The sequence below is a fragment of the Stigmatopora nigra genome, chromosome 9 (genome assembly GCF_051989575.1).
Source record: "Stigmatopora nigra isolate UIUO_SnigA chromosome 9, RoL_Snig_1.1, whole genome shotgun sequence".
In the NCBI taxonomy this organism is placed as follows: Eukaryota; Metazoa; Chordata; class Actinopteri; order Syngnathiformes; family Syngnathidae; genus Stigmatopora; species Stigmatopora nigra.
In genome coordinates this window covers 10,941,313-10,961,669 of record NC_135516.1, presented here as the reverse complement: position 1 = coordinate 10,961,669, position 20,357 = coordinate 10,941,313, and the positions used below count along the sequence as shown (strand labels likewise).

At 39.5% G+C, this 20,357-nt stretch overlaps 4 protein-coding genes across 6 annotated transcripts in view; 3 read left to right on the top strand and 1 right to left on the bottom strand.

Annotated features, from left to right (window-relative positions):
• The first annotated feature begins 85 nt into the window (after positions 1-85).
• Positions 86-2,773, top strand: acadm (acyl-CoA dehydrogenase medium chain). Its single transcript, XM_077724428.1, has 11 exons — positions 86-167; positions 412-526; positions 785-882; positions 946-1,015; positions 1,094-1,194; positions 1,275-1,355; positions 1,438-1,568; positions 1,643-1,892; positions 1,958-2,053; positions 2,145-2,393; positions 2,512-2,773. The coding sequence occupies exons 1-11, from the start codon at positions 153-155 to the stop codon at positions 2,581-2,583; spliced, it is 1,278 nt and encodes a 425-aa protein (XP_077580554.1). The 5' UTR covers positions 86-152; the 3' UTR covers positions 2,584-2,773.
• Positions 2,774-2,940: 167 nt separating this feature from the next.
• On the bottom strand, positions 2,941-4,418 carry LOC144201681 (uncharacterized). Its single transcript, XM_077724429.1, has 2 exons — positions 4,182-4,418; positions 2,941-3,940 (listed from the first exon to the last, which is right to left on the bottom strand). The coding sequence occupies exons 1-2, from the start codon at positions 4,369-4,371 to the stop codon at positions 3,132-3,134; spliced, it is 999 nt and encodes a 332-aa protein (XP_077580555.1). The 5' UTR covers positions 4,372-4,418; the 3' UTR covers positions 2,941-3,131.
• On the top strand, positions 3,060-8,365 carry rabggtb (Rab geranylgeranyltransferase subunit beta). 2 transcript variants are annotated; one of them, XM_077724431.1, is made up of 11 exons: positions 3,060-3,269; positions 4,671-4,778; positions 5,061-5,168; positions 5,340-5,537; positions 5,616-5,721; positions 5,788-5,840; positions 5,912-6,022; positions 6,108-6,233; positions 6,553-6,702; positions 6,775-6,924; positions 7,908-8,365. In XM_077724431.1, exons 2-10 carry the CDS (start codon positions 4,776-4,778, stop codon positions 6,913-6,915), a joined length of 996 nt encoding a protein of 331 aa, XP_077580557.1. In that variant the 5' UTR covers positions 3,060-3,269; positions 4,671-4,775; the 3' UTR covers positions 6,916-6,924; positions 7,908-8,365. The 2 variants fall into 2 exon arrangements, with proteins under 2 accessions (XP_077580557.1, XP_077580556.1); XM_077724430.1 differs by lacking the exon at positions 7,908-8,365 and having other exon boundaries at positions 3,062-3,269; positions 6,775-7,093.
• A 545-nt stretch (positions 8,366-8,910) lies between these two features.
• Positions 8,911-20,357, top strand: part of st6galnac3 (ST6 (alpha-N-acetyl-neuraminyl-2,3-beta-galactosyl-1,3)-N-acetylgalactosaminide alpha-2,6-sialyltransferase 3) — a 19,407-nt gene continuing 7,960 nt past the window's right edge. For both annotated transcript variants that reach the window (XM_077724290.1, XM_077724289.1), the window contains exons 1-4: positions 8,911-9,103; positions 11,942-12,103; positions 15,442-15,851; positions 19,211-19,318. In XM_077724290.1, coding sequence (XP_077580416.1) covers positions 9,086-9,103; positions 11,942-12,103; positions 15,442-15,851; positions 19,211-19,318 — 698 coding nt within the window. In that variant the 5' untranslated portion in view covers positions 8,911-9,085. The remainder of the gene's footprint in view (positions 9,104-11,941; positions 12,104-15,441; positions 15,852-19,210; positions 19,319-20,357) is intronic.

Here is a 20,357-nt window from a genome sequence, read left to right as displayed (position 1 = left end):
GGTAACGTCATACAATACTGGGGGAAAGGTCATTCTATTTACGCCCACATTTGGTCACGTGACCAAATGGGCTGCCCTGATTGGTCGAGGCGTATGTCATAATTGAGTAGGGGCAAACTGACTGTGGTGTCGACTGAGTGAACGCAGTAACAATGCTACTGAACAAGGTGAGTTTAAAATCATATTGTCCTCTTAGTTTACGTGTATTTACTCATTAAGTGCATTCAGATACTTAGTTAAACAAATATTCCTGATATTGTGCTTCTTGTCATTATAAAAGCACGCCAACTAACACGTATAGGTCATTGGCTAGCGCTAGCATATTTTTGACAATACACCCGCAATGTGTGACGTTCAGACATGTTCTTAGAAGCCTTTTAATATTCGTGTCACTACTTCAACCATTTCCAGGTTCTTCGAGCTGGGGTGCGCTGTGGTGTCGTCCGCCTGCAGAGTTCTAGTGCTGCGGTCCCCCAAGCTAACCCGTCCGGGGATCACTCTGGAGCTGCCACCGGCTTCTCCTTTGGTGAGTAGCAACCCCTTTTAGTTGTTTAGTTTTATCCCTTTTTTTGTTTTTCTCTTTCGCTTAACAGAACTGAAAAGGGGTTTAAATGGATACGTAGGTTCTTGGGGAAACAAAATCACAACAAACTTGAATGCCTTTTTATTGTCATTATACCAATGGAAGAGTTACCTTAAATGTTGTGAGTCTGTGTAGTCGAGCAATGCAAGATAAAGCCTAAAAATGAGATGACAAAGTATTCTTGCTGTCTCTGTCCCACAGAGTTTACCGATCAACAGCGAGAATTCCAGCAGCTAGCCCGCAAGTTTGCGCGTGAGGAAATAGTTCCACATGCAGCACACTATGACAAGACCGGAGAGGTGAGTCGTTATCTTTGTTTTGCGTAAGTTGCAATGGAACGCTACAATTTAGTTCTTTTTCAGTACCCCGTTCCTATCATCAAGAAAGCATGGGAGCTCGGTCTGATGAACGGTCACATCGCAGAGGAATATGGTGTGTTTAGTTGGTTTATTAATAGAAGTTAAAATGCCAATAGATTTTAACTGCTCTTTTTGGTTGTGTGGAATAAAGGTGGAATGGGCTTGAGCATCTTTGACAACTGCCTCATCACTGAGGAGCTTGCTTATGGTTGCACAGGAGTCCAAACTGCCATTGAGGCAAATTCTCTTGGTGTAAGTGGTTTTTAAAAATGTTTACTTTTAATGTGTGGCTTGAATTATTGAGTTATGCTTTTTTTTTGGTCTTCCCAAAGCAAATGCCTGTTATTATTGCTGGCACTGAGGCTCAAAAGAAGAAATACCTGGGGAGGATGGCTGAGGAACCTCTTATGTGTGTAAGTATTTTCTGTTGGCGGTGCAAAACGATCATGTTTGTGTTTAAAATGTGATATTTAAAGAATATACTTTATCCCACAGGCATACTGTGTCACGGAACCAGGGGCGGGCTCGGATGTTGCAGGCGTCAAGACTAAGGCAGTGAAGAAGGGTGACGAATATGTGGTCAATGGACAGAAGATGTGGATCACAAATGGTGGTAAAGCCAACTGGTGTGTATTGTAGTCTTCAGATATCAAGTTGTGATCCCTCAACTTCTCCAGTTTAATTTATATTGTGTATCCAGGTACTTTTTGCTGGCACGGACAGACTCTGATCCAAAATGTCCCACCAACAAGGCATTTACCGGCTTCATCTTGGATGCAGACACACCTGGAATTCAAATAGGAAGGAAAGAAATGAACATGGGTCAACGTTGTTCAGACACTCGAGGCATCACATTTGAGGACGTGAGAATCCCAAAGGAGAATGTCCTGATCGGTGAAGGGGCTGGGTTCAAGATTGCAATGGGTGCATTTGACAAAACACGCCCACCTGTAAGTCAAGTGACACTTTTGCTTTTATAAGTAGCCATTTGGATAATTTGACTATCTTTACACAGGTGGCAGCGGGAGCTACTGGGTTAGCACAAAGGGCTCTTGATGAAGCCACTTCTTATGCACTGGAGAGAAAAACCTTTGGAAAATTGATTGCTGAGGTACTAATTTTCACATAGATTAGATTTAATAGCCCTAACAGGCTATAGGGCATATTACCAGATTGTTAAATTGTTGTATTCCATCTGGCAGCATCAGGCAATTTCTTTTCTGCTGGCCGAGATGGCAATGAAAGTGGAGTTGGCCCGCATGGCGTACCAGCGCTCTGCCTGGGAGGTGGACCGTGGTCGGCGAAATACGTACTACGCTTCTATCGCCAAGGCTTTTGCCGGCGACATTGCCAACCAGGTGGCCTCGGATGCTGTTCAGGTGTTTGGTGGTAATGGATTTAATAGCGAGTACCCAGTGGAGAAGCTGATGCGTGATGCCAAGATTTACCAGGTGGGTTTTAGGATGGAGAAGTGGCTGGTTTGGTACTGTACTTGAGTAGATATTCATTTTTGGTCAATACATTGTGTTTCAGGTTCACATGTTGTAACCATGTGCTTGTCTGTTGTAGATCTATGAAGGAACTGCTCAAATCCAAAGGCTCATTGTTGCTCGTGAACATCTGGCTAGAGCCAAGAAATGAACCTTGCCTTGTCACCTGAATGCCTTGCTAAGTGGAATTTAACCAGTTTGTTCCGTTTTAACCCATGACTTTATTTACCCCAACATTTACACAAATGAGATCTTCATGGCACCAGAATGTTTTGAATTACAAATCATATGTACAGATGCCATAAGAAATTAAAGTTCACATTGCTTTTCTATAAATTAAATCATTGTCAGTGTATAACTTGAGCTAATAAAGCTTTATTTGCAAAAAAATATGCATAAAGATTTGATATTTAACTTGATTTTTTATGATTAAGTTAAAAAAAAAGATTTCTAGCTTAATTTGATTTTTCATGATTAGTTTAATAACAAAATTTGAATATGTTTTGATTTTTCGTGATTAGGTTAAAAAAATATTTGAAATTTGTTGATTTTTCATGATTAGGTAAAAAAGATTTGAAAATTATTTTGATTTTTCATGATTAGGTAAAAAAATATAGAAAATTATTTTGATTTTTTATGATTAGGTTAAAAAAAAGTGTACATTTCATGACAACTTCAATCAATGTGCTGATACACATCCTAGCTTTCACTGACAAGTGTGCATGTCTTCTTGTGTACATGCAGGTGTGCCTTTTGGGAGAAAGCTGTCCCACAAGTTGAACATTTAAAGGGTTTTTCACCAGTATGATTTCTTATATGTCTAATCATAGTTGGCTGGTAAGCAAATTTTCTCCCACAATATTTGCAGACAAAAGGTTGTTCTCCTGTATGCATTCTCATGTGCCTTTCCAAACAATATTTTCGAGTGAACGCTACACCGCAAGATGTGCATTTAAATGGTTTATCTCCATTATGTTTTCTCATGTGGAATCCCAAATTGGCCTTTATCTTAAATGCTTTACCACACAATGTGCAGTTAAAAGTTCTTTCTTCAAAATGTCTTTTCTTGTGTAGGAGCAAGTCTTGTCTTTTATCAAATCTTTCACCACAAATTGAACAGGTTAAATGCTTCTGTCGCTTTGACAAAGATCTTTTCTCGTGGCCTTCCGAGTCTTTGTTATTGCTCAATGAGGCTGTGTCAACCGAGTTTGATGATGGAGTCAGTAGATTGTTTGGCGGTGAGTTAACGGAATAATCTTCACTTGGATTTTGAGGGTGAAGCTGTAACAATTCTTCATCTTTACTTTGTGCTAGGAGTCCAGTCGGTGGCATGTCACTGACTTTCTCTTCCTTAATGGGGAAGACTTGTGTATCCTCAACATGGAGGGGCTGTAGTTCCTCTTTCACACCACAAGGGTCTGGATAATTGTCCCAATTCGAGGTCCCCAATTCCAATTTAGGGGTCAGCTCTTTTTGATAGCCACTCTGGTCTACTGTTTGCAGGATATCTGTGGGACAAAAAAAAACACATTTAGATCAGTGGTTGCCAAACGAGGATCTTCACCATATAATTTACACTTAAAACGTGTTACCCTTAATTAATTCCAGAACATAAGGATAGTTACAGGACTGTAGGACTACTGAACTAAATTTTGTTGTATTTTTTTTGCCAGTTCCATTTTATCATTTTTACGCAATAGGCCATTTTTGAAAGAAAATTGGTAGCAGGAAGTAATATCTGTTGCACACCTTGAGCACGTAACACAGTTTGAGTGTTGCCAAAAGCTTCCAGTTGTTGTCTTTGGTGCTCGTTTTCCCTCTTTGCCTGGTAAAGCTGCTCCTCGTATGATAGTATGGTGCTTTCAAAAAATCGGAATATTTCGTCAGCAGCCTCAATTAGTCTCTCTCGCACCAATTCTTTCAACATGTTGGCGTCCATTATTGCTCACAGTATTGACATAGATACTCCATACAAGGTTAGATAGGTAGAGTTGTAGTCTGAAACGTAAGTAGTCTGCAGTCATGTTGTGTCAGGAACAATTTATGGTAGAGGCTTTAAAGTTTGTAATTTTCTCCACTGCAATGCTCTTAGCTCATTGAGTAATTGATGCTTTTAGAAACTGTTCAATTACAACATGCGTATTAATGTAGCTATTGTTCAAATATGGATGTTGAAATAAATAGTATATGCTGATAAGTACTACAATTTATGGCTGCACTTCACCTTCCAATGTGCAGGTGGCAGTAAAGAACCGCCCGGCTAATCAGTCTACCTGCTACTTCTGTTGACAATCAACAAAGAAGAGCAGGCTGCTGAAGTATGGTCATGCGTCAATATTCAGGATGGTAAACATTTATTTGATTTTTAAATTTAATGTATTACGATAGAAATCAAATTGGTGTAAATACCTTAGGTTAGCAAAAAAAACTAAAATGTATTTACGCGTAATTATAATGTGGTTCTGTCCATGCTAAGCAATTGACGAAAGAGGCTTCTGAAAATGGTTAGCAAATGGGCTATCATGTAGCACATTCACTGCATCAATTGCTGTATTTATTGAGCACTTCATCACGTATATTTTTATCATACTGTGCGATTTGAATGATTCTCATGTGTCTAACTGTTAGGGTACGCAAATGAAAGACGTCTTCATTAGCCCTGAAGCACCTCACACTCTCCTGCTGGATAAACATGCAGACTACATCGCTGCATACGGTTCCAAAAAGGACGACTATGTAAGTACTAAACGATATTTATGTCAAACGTAACAGTCAGAAAGTTTCCTGCAGTAAAATATGTGTTGCAACCTAAACATGAAATTAGTGAATAATTCAATTTGCTTCCGAGCAAAAAAAAAAAAAAAAGATAAGCGTCAAAGATGCTATTTGATGATATATTGTACACAGGAGTACACTCTGTCTGAATATCTGCGGATGAGCGGGATCTACTGGGGTCTAACCGTCATGGACCTAATGGCTCAGCTTCCCCGCATGAACCGCCAGGAGATCGTGGATTTCATCAAAGCATGTCAGCACGAATGCGGCGGGGTTAGCGCCAGCATCGGCCATGACCCCCATCTGCTCTATACGCTCAGCGCCGTGCAGGTGTCCATATGCACCCCAACTCTATTGACCATCCTTTCACCCGGTCTAATATTTTTTTGTCCTTTTTCTCCTCGCCAGATTTTGTGCCTATACGACAGCGTGGACGCGCTGGATGTGGAAAAAATAGTGGAATACGTCAAAGGGTTGCAGCAGGAAGACGGATCATTTTCAGGAGACAAATGGGGTACGACACCTGTTGTTTGGAAGTACTGACATACATGTAACATTTTCATTTCTTTTGTATGTGTAGGAGAAATCGACACAAGATTTTCCTTCTGTGCAGTAGCCACCCTTTCATTGTTGGTGTGTATTTTCATCCAAACCTTTATAATAAAGGTTATATTGCCTAAAATGCCTCATCTTCCTGATTAAAGGGCAGGATGGATGCCATCGATGTGGACAAAGCGGTGGAGTTTGTCTTGTCGTGTATGAATTTTGACGGAGGTTTTGGCTGCAGGCCCGGTTCTGAATCCCACGCCGGTCAGGTACCTGGTTCTTGTTTTGGTTGAAGTTAATAATACTTAATGATGTCTTCTGTCAGTTTTTAATCGGGTTGTTTCATTTTGTCAGATTTACTGCTGCACGGGCTTCCTATCCTTGACGGGCCAGCTGCACCAGCTCAATGCCGACCTGCTGGGCTGGTGGCTCTGCGAAAGGCAACTACCGTCGGGGGGCCTCAACGGGAGGCCCGAGAAGGTTTGCATCTTTCCTGGCTTTCCCTTTCGTTGTCTTTCATGGATTTTAGAGTTGATGCATTGTTTTAAGTTGCGACTTTTAAGGCATCAAAATGAACGGTTCTCAGCAATAATAATCAGCATATTGTCAAACCTAAACAAGCTGCTACCCATTAAAAATGTTTTATTTAAACATAATTAATTCATAGGATATTTATATATCATGTGTTACATGTTAGTATGATACACAAAATTTAAGTAACTTCAGTAAACCTAAGAACGGGTTACAAAAAATAAATCTGTGTCATAACCGATTTTTTAAAAGAAGCTATCCGTTTCAGCTTCCAGACGTATGCTACTCTTGGTGGGTTCTGGCTTCGCTACGGATCATCGGCAAAATCCACTGGATTGACAAGGACAAACTGCGCTCTTTTATCCTGGCCTGCCAGGATGAGGAAACGGGCGGTTTCGCTGACAGACCGGGAGACATGGTGAGTGGAAAAGCCCCCGACTTGCTTACTTTACTGACATATGGTCAATGCTAACTTGCTTGGTCCTCAAAGGTGGACCCCTTCCATACTCTGTTTGGAATTGCCGGCCTCTCCCTGCTGGGGGACGAAAAGATCAAGGATGTGAATCCTGTGTTGTGCATGCCCGAGGATGTACTGCAGAGGTTGCGCCTAAAGCCAGAGCTCCTCAGCTAGTCCCCATTGGTAGTTGTTTCATTGAACATTCCTGTACATGTTGACTTAATCTTAACCTAAATCTACCAGGAAACTAATAATATAAATCCTACAACACACTAGGATGACTTTCAGACTTGAGTTTATATCGGCTAAATGGCTGATTTATGCAGACTAAATGGTTACTGTAATAATGGAATGTGACTTTTACGACCCCATTTATTTTGACTTTTTTCCCCAAATTATATGTAGTGTTAATATGAATATGTAACTTATTGGTTTGCCTCGGCAATAAATATCAGATGTGCTCATCAACTAAATATTACTTTATTAGCACATACTGCATGTGTATTACCCCTTTACTGCACAAGGAGGCACATTTGTATACTTAGTGTACAATATGTATAGACACGTTTTTTTTTATGGACATAGTAATAATTATTTTGGTCCTAATGACATTTAATTGAATTTAATGGTCGCTCTCAGCCCTGCCAATCATAAAGAATTGAGCCCCAGTAGAAAAAAATCTTTTGATTAAGATTCTATTAATTTATAATAATATAATAAATACAATTAATTGTCTAATTTAAAAAAACAACTTACTAGTCATAAAGTATCGTAGCCATGGTAGTGCAAAAGGTAGGTAATAGTAAATACCTAATTATAATAAAAAATATCAATGCAATCATATTTAGAAATAATTATATTGGGCATCATTGGTAAATAAGCATATTATTTCTAGTATAATTATGATATTACAGGACATTACCATTGGTGGTAATGGACAGCAATGATAATATAGGTTATTATGTTGGGAGGGTAGTAGTCAAGGTGATGAATTACAGTAGTTACACTATACGTATATATAATATATAGTAATAACATAGTGAAGGTAATTATGGGAATGGCCATGGAAGTGAAACTGATAATGGGTAGAATTATAGTGTAGCAGTTTTGTCGAAACTATGGTAACAGCAGTAATGCTTGATTGGTTGGTGTTTTTTGTCTTGCAGCTACTAATAATGGCACAAGTAGATGGATGCATAAAAGCCTCACTAATTAACATCTAGATTCCCCACCATTGCTGTTGTTTTCCTTATCATGGAGGTGAGACTGATCACAACACATCAGCTACATGATGACTTCATTACCTTCGTGCACTAATTACAGCGACTGGGATGCATCACTGCCTTTCTGTTGTTTTTGCCTACGCCGTGTAGCTTCATTTGTGGACAATTTGTGTGTGTTGGCTGGTTGTTATTGGCCACCAAAGCCCTGCAGCTCTCATTAGTGGGGAAGAGGAAGCATTGGGATGCATAAGTGATGGTGAAAGCAGAATATTGAGGGACAGGAGGATAGATGCTCGCCGTCCCTTTGTTTGTGATGTACGAACAACAATAATTACACTGAGCCATTTCTCTTGATTACAATGAAGCAATTCAAGGCATACAATACATACAAAAGAGCAGCACTGGATGTTTCTTTGTGTGTAGTGTTCTGAAACAAAACGGAAAAAATGAGCAAGTTTGGCCCTGACATATGCCATAAAAGGAGGACAGGTTTTTATCAGGGTTTAGAGTTGGAATTTGAATTTTGTTCATGTTGAATGTGTGGGGAAATCTTTTTCTACATTTATGTCTTGACTAAAAAAAAGGTAGTTCTTTTCAAAAAACAGGAAGTAGTCGTTTTATAGAATGCGTAGTAATTACTATTTGTATTAAATAAAAAAGAAGGAAAAAATCAACATTCTGACTAGATGATAGCCACATCAATACGATTCTAACCTGTCAGGTCAAAGTGTCATCTGTTGCAAGATGGAAGCCGCTGAATCCAATTTAGTACATCTAGCTTTGTAGATTCTAGAGCCACGATATCTGTAATGGGGAAACGCACACCAAGTCACGTGGGTGGCATTCGGTTGAGGAGAGGATGATTCAGAGGGCTAGGGGCGGGTCTCTGAGCCCGTGCAAACCAATAGGATCGCGGGGTACCACGTTGACAGCAGTTCCACTTTGAAGGAGGGAGGAACGGAGGAAGGGGGGAGAAAAGGCCGCAGAGGAGACGAACGCCATCTACCCTCGGGCTGAATTTCGGCCCTTTTCCCCGTTTACCGAATGTCATTGAGGATCCTTCGTGGGGTGGTCGTGGTAGTGCCGCTGATTAGCGTCCAGCGAGCATCGTGGAAGTAGAGATGGCTTGCATGTGGAAGGTGAGCGAATGAACGGTGGTCAAGAGACGGGGTTGTTGCATTTACTAGTTACGCCGCGATTGGAACAAAAATAAATAAATCAACGCGACGAATTGATGCATTGCACGTCCAGGGATGTGCTTATCGTCATTTTGCAGGATTCGCTTGTTTTGCTGCATTCTGAAATGCTTAATTACGGATGCAGGTGTTGTTGCTCATCACGTGGCGTCTGTATGTGTGTTATCATAACTAGTGAACCGTTATTCATCACTTGAATCGATTAACATGAAGAAGTGGCAGAAATATTAAAACATTTTATTTTGTGAGGTTGTTCTGAGGATATAAAGGTTTTACGAGTGCTCAGCATCGATCGGAGAATTTTAATATTGTCAGCTCTTGCAATGCATTGTGGGATTTGTAGTTGCATTTTAGTTCTAAACAAGACATTGGCTTGTAGTCCTTTTTAATTGCTAAAATCTACTATTTGTGCAACTTATTACCGAAATATATTTATTTTTTAATTGGCAAAAAAATGAAAGGTTTTTAATTTTAGTGCCTACAGTTGGTTGGGACCCTTGTGAGGATAAGCTGGAATGAATATGAAAAATGAATGAATACATTTACTGTACAGCTAAATATTGCAGTTCTATTCACTAAAAAAATCCCAAACAAATTCCCCCAGAAGAGATACTAGTCTGCCATTTTGCTTTCAATTGTATATTTTAGTTTCATCTCTAGGAGTCTTCCCATAGAAACGTGTCCTGAATGCTGTCGAATTTAAAACATAATAGACATATGGACTATATACTAGTTGTCAAAGTGTGGCAAAAGTCATTTGCATTCGTGACACCTCAGCGCTTCTGAAGCCTGGTTTCCGACCAATGAGCCGACGACCTTGCCTGAAAAGCTCTAGGCAGACTGTAATTCAATGTGAGGCCAAGCGTCCGAGCCGGCAAAGCCCGGCTTGATCCGTCACGTCAAGTGCGGAGTTGCCACCTTGCCGGCGTCAAGCCGGCGTCAAGCTGTCGTAATCCTCTGTGTACGCTCTACTCGGCTTTTCACGCCTTTTCACCGATTTACTTTACGTCGAGAGCTTCCCATGCCCTTGAAGCAGAAAACAAACCCATCATCTGGATAAGAGTCGTCGGGACTGAGACTTGATTTTTTTTTTTAATAAATGGAATAAAAGAACTGCATTAAAAACCCTAACTATTCCATTTTTATAGATCTAATACAATGTTTATTTTAGCATTTTTTATATATATTTTTAGATTTTACAAAATGATTTTTGAACTAAAAATACAGAAAAAACTTGCCCATTTTCTAAAGGTTTGGTAGTTGTATGAAAGGGAAGCATTCTTTGTGGTTTATATTCCATAAAATAGAGGAGAAAGTGTCATTTTCTCATGACTATTTGTTAAAAACCTTTCCTGTTCGGCTACTTAACGAACAATTCACAACATTCACACAATGTAAATCTAAGTGTCTTTATAGGCTCAATTATTTTAATATGCCACATGAGAGTTCCCCCATAGTTCTAATTGGGTTGGAAAAATTGTTCTTGTCTTCAAAAGTCTTAATTGTTGCTATATCTAATTAACAGGCATTAAAGAGAGGATATATATATATATTTTTATACTGTAGACTTGCTAACATTATGGTAAATACTAAGAAGCGGCGTGTATGTGTTTTTCCATGGGGAGTAGAAAGGGTATATTAATTCTTTATCCTGTGGGGGATTATGTTGCATTAGATGTGAAGTATGCATTAGCGTAATGGCTTCTCGCTGGGCTTACATCAAGGTCTCACACATATTGGTCACCTCTGTTTTTCAGGGCACGTTTGCAATTGGACTTTTCAAATGTTAGCAGATTAGTGCCGCTTTGACCTGAATTTCAGGATTTTTTTTTAGCCTATATTATTAAAAAGAAATCATTTCTATCTGGAAATTGACATTATGTAGCATCGCTTGGCTGAAAGTGCGGACTGTGCCGTGGGTAAAAAAACATAAGATAACCATCTTTTCCTCATTTGTTGTTGTAGTCAAAAACTGCTGATAGTATGTTACTGGTATACACACTTTTGTTTACGTTTTTATTTCCTGTGCCTATGTGGGGCTAATATCACCCTTACCTGAGAGACCAAATAGTGCAAAACAGCCTACAGATGTGTTTTTTAAAATATATATTGGAAATCCCATAGCAATTAGCTGCTCCCTATGAAGCACTTATTTAAATGCCCATCTTTGCATTCCAATTTAAACTACTACTGTACTTTACGCACTATAAGTCGCACTTTTTTCCCCCAGTTTGGCTGGTGCGGTAACTTTTTTTTCCCACTCTCTGACCACCAACAGTTTGTTATGCTCTATTTCCCTATTAATTTAATGTATAACATTATATAACTTATATTCCAGTGAAACTTTTCGTGCATTCTTTGGCTGGTGCGACTTATATATCGATCTTTCCGTTTCATTGTGCATTTTTCAGGTAGCTTGACTTATACTCGGGCACGATTTAGTGTTGGAAAAGCTCTATTTCCCTATTAATTTAACGCATAGTATTATATAGTTTATAATTCCAGTGAAACTTTGATATTTTCGTGCATTCTTTAGCTGGTGCGACTTATATATCGATTTTTCCCTTTCATTGTGCGTTTTTCAGCTAGCTTGACTTGTACTCAGGTACGATTTTGTGTTCGAAAAAAATTGGTAATTGTTTGCCAGTAAAAAAAAAAAAGAAATTTTAATTTAAAACAAGGGTGATTATTTTTGATGGCGATGGAGTCTGCTCTTCTGTCATCAAGAACCATATGTCAATGTTTTGTAAAGGATTATCTTTGTGATCTTTCTGCCCGCAGAGGAAGTTGATGATGATCACTGGCGCACTGGTGGTGGTGGTGACGCTATTCGCCGTGGCTGTCCACAAGCCCGCATTTGGCGAAGCATTTGGCGCTCACTGGGCGGGGCCAAAACAGGTTTTCAAGCCTCACCCAGGCTATGTCAGCATTCCGAACCAAGAAGTAAGTCATTTTAATGTGTGAATGTATGGGTATACCCAAAAAAAATGCAGGTAAAACATAGACGTGTACATCGCCTTAATTTATGAAGTCGCCGAATAGGGCGAAATGTCCTATTTGATGTCTACTTGTCGCTTTTGTACCGCGCTTAGTGATCCCATTCTCCTCCCTTCAAAAGCCTCGCTGCTGGATATTCCCTTACAATTTATGGAAATTGAAATATCAAAGGCCTTTTAATTCCCAGACATTACACGCTAAGGAGAAAGCAGCGAAATTCAAGTTTCGGCCTGGAAAAAAAACAACGTCGAGTCCTGTAACCTCACGTTTCGAACCTTTGTTCCTCTTTCCACATCGATCTCAGCGTCCAGCCAGTAAACGCCACCGTAGGTGCTCGTCGGAGGGCGCCAGGGTGGCCGTTAGCATCCCAGAGGGCCCCGCTAGCGACACTTTAACAAGCCCTCGTATATCTCCCGGATGGTAATCTCCCACCATCCGTAGCAACGGTGTCACCAGAGGAGGTGTAAAATTCTCACGCCCATGTTTAATGCATGACAGCGTCCTTCTTTTTGACAGACTCTTGCAGGTGGAAACTTTCATCAGCCTGCTTTCCTTTACTACTCGGTAAAGGTGGCTGTCTTACAGAAATAGGCTTTGGTAAATTGATGTTTTTCCTCAATGGAGTCTGCTTACTGCCAATTTAGGTCAAGCTTTTGTGGGCCTTTAAAATTCAATGAAGCATCTCTTTTTGCATTTTAGTTTCGGTCCAGTGAGTCTTTTTGTGTCATTGGTTGTTTTTTGGGGGATTTCTGGTATGAATTAGATTTCGTTTGTCACTAGTGGGCGTCCAATCTGTTGGATTGGGGAGGGTGGCAGCCAATGATTGTTGGTTTATCCTCACAGTTGTAATGGATTGGCAGATAGTGAGTTAATGGAAATTGTCAATAGGCCAATTTTCTCCATAATAAGGGATCAATTCAATACGTGTTTTTGGGAAAAAAAATCATTTTTTTCGGATTTAAGCATCTATTTTTCCTCTTTTGGGGATAAACAACAATACTACATACATATCTTTTAGTTGCCAATCCAAAATGGAGTATAAATCAAACCTGGGGGAAAATTCCCCCCCAAAAAATGGATGAAGGACTTTACTAGCATAATATTAAGATGTAAACTGTTATATATATTGCATACTATTCTACATGTATAAGCTTTTTATTGGACTTGAATGGTTGATTTCATTTCATAGCTGCAAAATTCAATCGTAAAAATCATCTTTTAAGCTATGACTATTACTTTTCCGCAGTATTTCGGTGCAGTATTTAACTTCAGGTATCACCTGTATTGCTTTACTGTTCTTAACATAATCACACTGACACTATATTTTTACCTGGTTTAATATGAGCGCAATGACAATATTATAGGGATGTTTTTGGCAAAGGAAAGTTATGTGGAAACGCATCAAATAAATACACGCCATCATAACTTGTATAGATTTTAAGAGCGCCATATAATATCGCCGTCAGCGAGAGCTTTAATTGAATGGGACCCACGAGGTTGCCATGCAGAACGGATAGGCCAGTAAGCGTCGTCGTTAAGTGGCTGGACAACATTAGAGCTATGAATCGGTTTGCTACACTTTCAAATGCTGACGAGGAGACCTCTAGCAAAAGGAACTTTGCACTTTATCATCCGGAAGGGAAAAAAAAACTCCTTAAACGTCCTTTGTGTCACTAACAAAGACTTAAAAGCGATTGGTGACGAAGAATAATATTGTATAGTGACAGTCCAACACCACATCTTCAGTTTTTTTAGTAAATTTGCGTTTTAAAATGTATTTATTCCTGCTCCATCTTAAAAATCTAATGGTGTGCAATGTTCCCTCTAGTTTTTTGTTGGTCTGGGCAGAAAGACAACCTCCCTGAGCCCACTGAGTACCAGTGTGAGTGACATGATTGGTCGCTATGGGCACACCAGTATCATACCTGCCATAAGCAGGTGCATGTCAATATTCCCTTTAATTTTTCATGTAAAACATGCTTTAAAACATGAAAAAACATAAGAGTGGAGAAAGCTACTGCCACTGGCTGCCGCGTAAACAGCGCCATCATGGGGAAAATAGCTTAAAAAAAATTTGGATTTTATTTACTGCGCGCCATATGATTGCTGCTGCGCAAAGAAGACGAGAGTAGTGCGCAATTGCAGTTCTATAGCTTGCTCGCTACTGTGTTGTAAATTAATCAAACGCTAGCTCCTTCTCTAGGCATTTATTTGTAACCATAATAATCCTTGGCATTTAGAAAAATGTAGCTTGAGTCACTAAATGATGGCCACTGTGCTATAAACTGCATCTCCCCGTTGATTGAAATGCACGAGACGGTGTAAATTAATAGGCTGTAATTATTACGTTGGCGCAATGGTTCCCGGCGGATGCTTGGCCTACGCTGAGTCATCTTACTTGAAAGACGTTCTGTGCTTGCCTACTGATCCTTAAGCAATATCCTCTGAAACATAACTCATTTGCTAATTAGATTAGATATCTTTATTCATCCTGTATTTGGGTAATTTCAATAATTCACATGGATGTCAGTTTTTTTAGGAAGAATTCTCCAAAAAGTGCAAATGGCTAACATTTATTACAAAGTCACTACCCGTAAAGTTCAAAAAATATTCATTAAAAGTACAACACATGCAACATTAAGCATGTCACGATATGGAATAAGTTAATTAATCGCATGGTAAATGAGGGCAGTCATTTTAACCAGCTGCAATTTCTTCCAGTTGGTGTGATTAAAAAAATGCACATTGGTTTTAAATGGACACTAATGGTATAGTTGTACGAACTCTGCTATTAACCAATGGAAGTTTTCTTCAAAATCCAATGCTCACTCTTAAAATGTCATACTTATATCATAAAAACGATGTGAAACGTGAAAAAAAAATCCAAATGCTAAACATATTCTTAATGAAGATACAAATGAATACACTTTTTAGTTTTTTACTGAGTTCTCACTTTGTGGCTTAACGGTAAACTAGCTTCTAAATTCAAACAACTATTACTCCAAAAAATTTCACCAAAAAAAACGTCAAATTTCAGAGTTGAAAGTTCAAGAGTTGATCAATACCTGTATATATGTAGAAACCTACCACAATAAAAGCAGTGACATCACTAAACACAACAGAAAATCAAATTCTTTGTTTAGACTTACTAAACCTGTCTGAGTGGCATATTAAAGATAGAAATCTACAAAAAAAAATCACATTTTCCCCTTTGCAAAGAGACTCAACAGAACCTGTTATCCTAACATTTAACCCCTCCCCTTCTTTCCATTTCCCTCCATCAGCTCCTGAAACTGAAATGTGAGTTGTGCAGCGTTGTATCCAGCTCAGGCCAGATGCTGGGCCAAGCGGCAGGGGCGCTCATAGACCGCTCGCCCTGCATCTTACGCATGAACAACGCGCCCACCCGGGGCTTTGAGCGCGACGTGGGCCAACGCACCACACTGCGGGTAGTGTCGCACACCAGCGTGCCGCTGCTACTGCAGAGGCCTCAGCACTTTTTTGGCCAAAACAACGAGACGGTGTACGTGGTGTGGGGTCCGCTGCGCAACATGCGCACCGACGGCAAGGGTGTGGTCTACAATATGCTGCGGCAGGCAGCTGACAGTTACCCCCAAGCTCGCATTTACGCCACTACTGAGGACAGGATGAACTACTGTGACATGGTCTTCAAGAAGGAGACTGGCAAAGACAGGTGAGAAATGTTCCCTCTGATTTTTCATTGGTCTGGGCAGAAAGACAACCTCCCTGAGCACACTGATTACCAGTGTGAGTGACATGATTGGTCGCTATGGGCTCATCAGTATCAAACCTGCCATAGGGAGATTCATGTCAATGTTCCCTCTATTTTTTTATGTAAAACGTGCTGTAAAACATGAAAAACATAAGAGTGGAGACGCCATTTTAAAAAATAAATAATAGATAAATAAATAAAAACATTTGGACAATGTCGGCGGGCCGGATTAAAAAGCCTAATGGGCCATATGTGGCCCGCGGGCCGTAGTTTGCCCATCCCATATCTAGGCTAGATCAAAGATGTCCAAATGTCGGCCTGGGGGCCAGATTTGTCCCCCTCCAACATTATTTTGCAAAAGCCAAACACGTGTCGACTCAATGTAAAAATTCCTTAAAAATCTAAAAGTATAACAAATACGGAACAAATGAAACAGAATATTTCCAGTTTTCCGTTGTATCTTTTCATACCAATTAAATATATTAACTATCTTTCCTTCTTTAAATGCAGGTCAAGATTAAAACCTAAAAAGAAAACATTTCAGGTTTTCTCAAAAAAAAAAATGCTGAATTTTGAGAAATAAATCAATAGTCGTTCTTTTCTAGCTTTGATACGAGCGTAGGGAAATTGACAATCGACTTTTTTGGTGCCCAAGCCCGATCGTCATCTTACAAGGCACGTCGTCGTAAATGCCTCTCTTTAGGAAACGGCCTCTAGCGCGCTATAAGTTACTTTGATGAGACCTCAAGAGGCCAATTGAAAATCAGACGTCGGTCCATCAAGTCAGTCAGCACAGCACCTATTACCTCCTCCTCCACCTCCTCCTCCCACTGTGTGCTTTGCCAATATTCCCTTTATTGTCAAATAGTAAAAAAAAACAATACAGAACTCTTATCTTGTAGTTGTTTAGTACGCACATGCATACAAATGTAGTATTGATGTAGCTTGTGGCCTGGAAATGAAGCCTCCAAGCACATTTGGCTTGAGTGGGGCATTATGTTATTGGAAAAAACATTATCTATGTGAAAAGGACCTTAAGTGTTTTTTGTTTTTTGTACTATCCATCATGACCTCATTAGGGATATTTTTGTTCCTTACATTAAAGCAGTAGACCTTTAACCATAAAATGGCGATATATCTGGACTTTTAAAGTGAGATATATATACATATATATAGAAACTCAGATTTTCTCATCATGGCCGTAGTTTTCCCATTTCTGATCTAGATTGTCGGTAAAGGTATTAAAAAATGTTCAATAACCAAATATAGTCAACATTTTCTATTAAGAAAACAGCGAAAAAAGGGGGTAGATAAGAGACAAATCCTCAAAAAATATAAATACCGTATTTTCACGACTATAAGGCGCACTTAAAAGTCTGAAATTGTCTTTAAAATAGACAGGGCGCCTTATAATCCAACGTGCTTTATATATGGAAAAAAATTTAAATATATCATTCGTTGAGGGTGCGCCTTATAGTCCAGTGTGCCTTATAGTCGTGAAAATACGGTAATTCCTGACTATAAAATAAATCTACTTTCACCACCAGGTGACAGTCTCACTTTGCATATTCATTCTCTCTCCCAACAAGTGACTAGTTTGACTTTATTTGACTTTGTCCGTCAAGAATTAACTCATTTATCACGTTAAATCACCTTTTGGAAGGACACAAAATTGCAGTAATAACGGCTCTGTGGGCCTGAAAGACTCAAGCAATCAAGTGAAGGGCGGAGAAAATGTCTTTAGTGTTCAGATAGTGTGTACAATTACTAGATGTCTCTTCAAAAAAATAATGACTATCATCTCGCAGTGCAGCAGCACAGCTTCATCTTTAAACGGTTTCTTTTATTTATTTATTTAGTCCTTTTTTTTATTTCCAAAGGCCAATTTTTCCACGCGACTGAACACAAACTGGTAGCTGATTATGAAGCCCGATTACACAGGCGTGACATCGGCGTTAATAAAGCGAGATTAAAAGAATATTGGACACATTTGTTGGCGTGTAGCAGCTGTCGCCGCGATGAAAACTCCGCTTAAAACTTTCACAGTGCCTATTTGTCCTTGAGGAAGGAAATATCCAAGTATTAACAGCAGTAGGAATGTTCTATTCTATATTTTTTAAAGCAAAATGGCTTAAAAATGCAGACATTCTGCTTCGGTGGTGACATTTTGTGTGTGTATGGATGACATTGTGTAATGTACCTGCGGTTGTATTTTTTTTTTCATGCTCTCACTGGTGCTAATGAGCACCTAGATTTTATATTTTGTCATATTTTTTTGCTTTTTTCTGAGGCCAAGTTGAGGCTTTCCTGGTGGAAATTGCAGGGAAACTAGTCCACTGCTCAGCTGCTTTATAATTGGTGGAATCTGCTCTAAAGGTTAAAGTTCCTTAGTAACAATTTGACAATTATTTGGAGAGGGGAAAAATGTCATGTTGGACAGCTTATTATTTTGTCAATATGGCCTTGTAATGTCATGACTAAAAGTAGAAAACAATGTTACCCATCGTCACTTTTAACAATGAAAGTTGAGGTTATGTCGGGAACTTTTTTGACGAAGAGAGCCATAAACAATTCATATTTTCAAACATTATTCCTTGAGAGTCATACTAAGAATTTAAAAAGTAAAAATACATGGAAATGTGTGCATTTATTAATCATTTCACCACTATAAAAGTAAAAAAAATAGTGAATTCTTTTGAAAACATTATTTCACTGTTGCTAATCAATGAGGATGCATGCACAAGAGTCTAATGAAGAAAAAATATGATTTAAAAGAGCCATATACACCCATCAAAAAGCCACATATGGCTCCCGAGCCATAGGTTCCCCACCCCTGCTCTAAATGAAGATCATGGTGAGTGTGTACAGCATTTTGATTGCTCCCCTCTGTGCAATCTTTGTAGGATTACATAAGGAAAGTAAACAGAAGTTGTTCATCTCGATAATACTACACTCAAAGTTCAAACAAAGTCCAAAATTGGTGGGCGACAAACTCTTTCAAACACATTCATATCGCAGTCATATCCCTTCAATTTCTGTTCTAGTGAGATTAGCTTCTTTATCAAGAGTAGCCAGTTAGTAGTCTTCTCAGTAGCGTAAGTCATCCAAATAAGCAACAGCAGCAGCATTCTACAGCGCCCTCCGGTAGAATGAAGACGCCAATGCAAAAGCTGACACTGCGACATTGCTCATTCGCATCATTAAAAATGAATTGCGGTTCTCTGTTGTTCTTGTAGTTGGGCCAATAAAAATAAGATGCTTATAAATGCGGCTGCCCTATGGCTCAATTTAAACTTCCTTTGTTTATTTTCCGTGTACAGGATGCAGTCGGGGTCGTATCTCAGCACTGGTTGGTTCACGCTGATCCTCGCCATGGACATGTGTAAAGAGATCCACGTTTACGGGATGATCAACGACACCTATTGCAAGTAAGATGAAACCATGGTGACGCTTTTTACTAGAATAGGGGTGTCAAACTCAGTTTAGTTTGCTGGCTACATTAATACCAATTTCATGTGGACCAGTTTTTGTTTTTTGGGCCCAAAATGCTAACTTACTCGGCACCGTTGACGGCGCTAGACGTTTGATTATGTGCCCCTCGCAATCAAAATGATTCGTGACTGGACGTTTGGTCGCCTGGACGTTTGGTCACCTGGACATTTGGTCGCCGGTCTTTTGGTCGCCGGTCTTTTGGTCGCCGGTCTTTTGGTCGCCGGTCTTTTGGTCGCCGGTCTTTTAGTCGCCGGTCAAATGTACTTAGATATTAAACAGTACTTAGATATTAAACAGTACTTGGATATTAAACAGTACTTGGATATTAAACAGTACTTGGATATTAAACAGTACTTGGATATTAAACAGTACTTGGATATTAAACAGTACTTGGATATTAAACAGTACTTAGATATTAAACAGTACCCAGATATTAAACAGTACTTAGATATTAAACACTACTTAGAAATTTAACTGTCTCACTCATGAATATAATTTTGAGAGCTGGTTTCAACAGTAAACTCTCTGTCACCATTTGACCGCCGACCAAAAGACCGGAGACAAAAAGATTGGACGTCTAGTGCCATCAATGGCACGGAAAGATGAGCATCTACGGCCAGTTTGAATTGGACATCAATCATTTTGATTCGCAAATTTCGCGTCACTTCCAATATAATTGCATTTTACGGTAAGTTCCTGATCAATTCTGGTACATTTTGGGTCATTTCCTCTTGATTTTGAGGGATTTTCCGGGATGCTTCTCGTTCGTTTGTCGGTACCTCCTGATTTTGGGGGATTTCCGGGTTATTCCCATTGGTTTTGGGGCATTTCAACTCGCAAACATCTGGATTCGCAACGCCCACATTGCGAAAAAAGAAAGAATTAAATTCCGTACCCGCTGTACGAATAAGCCACTAAGTCCCCTGTCAGACAAAACAACCCCGCGGTCCACTTCCGGCACGCGGGCCGCAAGTT

Bases quoted from the DNA above. Each gene is read 5' to 3' on its own strand.
- rabggtb (XM_077724431.1), top strand. The intron at 5,722-5,787 runs GTACGACACCTG...TTGTATGTGTAG, and splicing joins ATTTTCAGGAGACAAATGGG to GAGAAATCGACACAAGATTT. The intron at 6,023-6,107 runs GTACCTGGTTCT...TCATTTTGTCAG, and splicing joins CTGAATCCCACGCCGGTCAG to ATTTACTGCTGCACGGGCTT.
- acadm (XM_077724428.1), top strand. The intron at 1,356-1,437 runs GTAAGTATTTTC...TTTATCCCACAG, and splicing joins CTGAGGAACCTCTTATGTGT to GCATACTGTGTCACGGAACC. The intron at 2,394-2,511 runs GTGGGTTTTAGG...TGTCTGTTGTAG, and splicing joins GTGATGCCAAGATTTACCAG to ATCTATGAAGGAACTGCTCA.
- LOC144201681 (XM_077724429.1), bottom strand. From the start codon at position 4,371: ATGGACGCCAACATGTTGAAAGAATTGGTGCGAGAGAGACTAATTGAG. The intron at 3,941-4,181 runs GTGTGCAACAGA...TTTGTCCCACAG, and splicing joins AACTGTGTTACGTGCTCAAG to ATATCCTGCAAACAGTAGAC.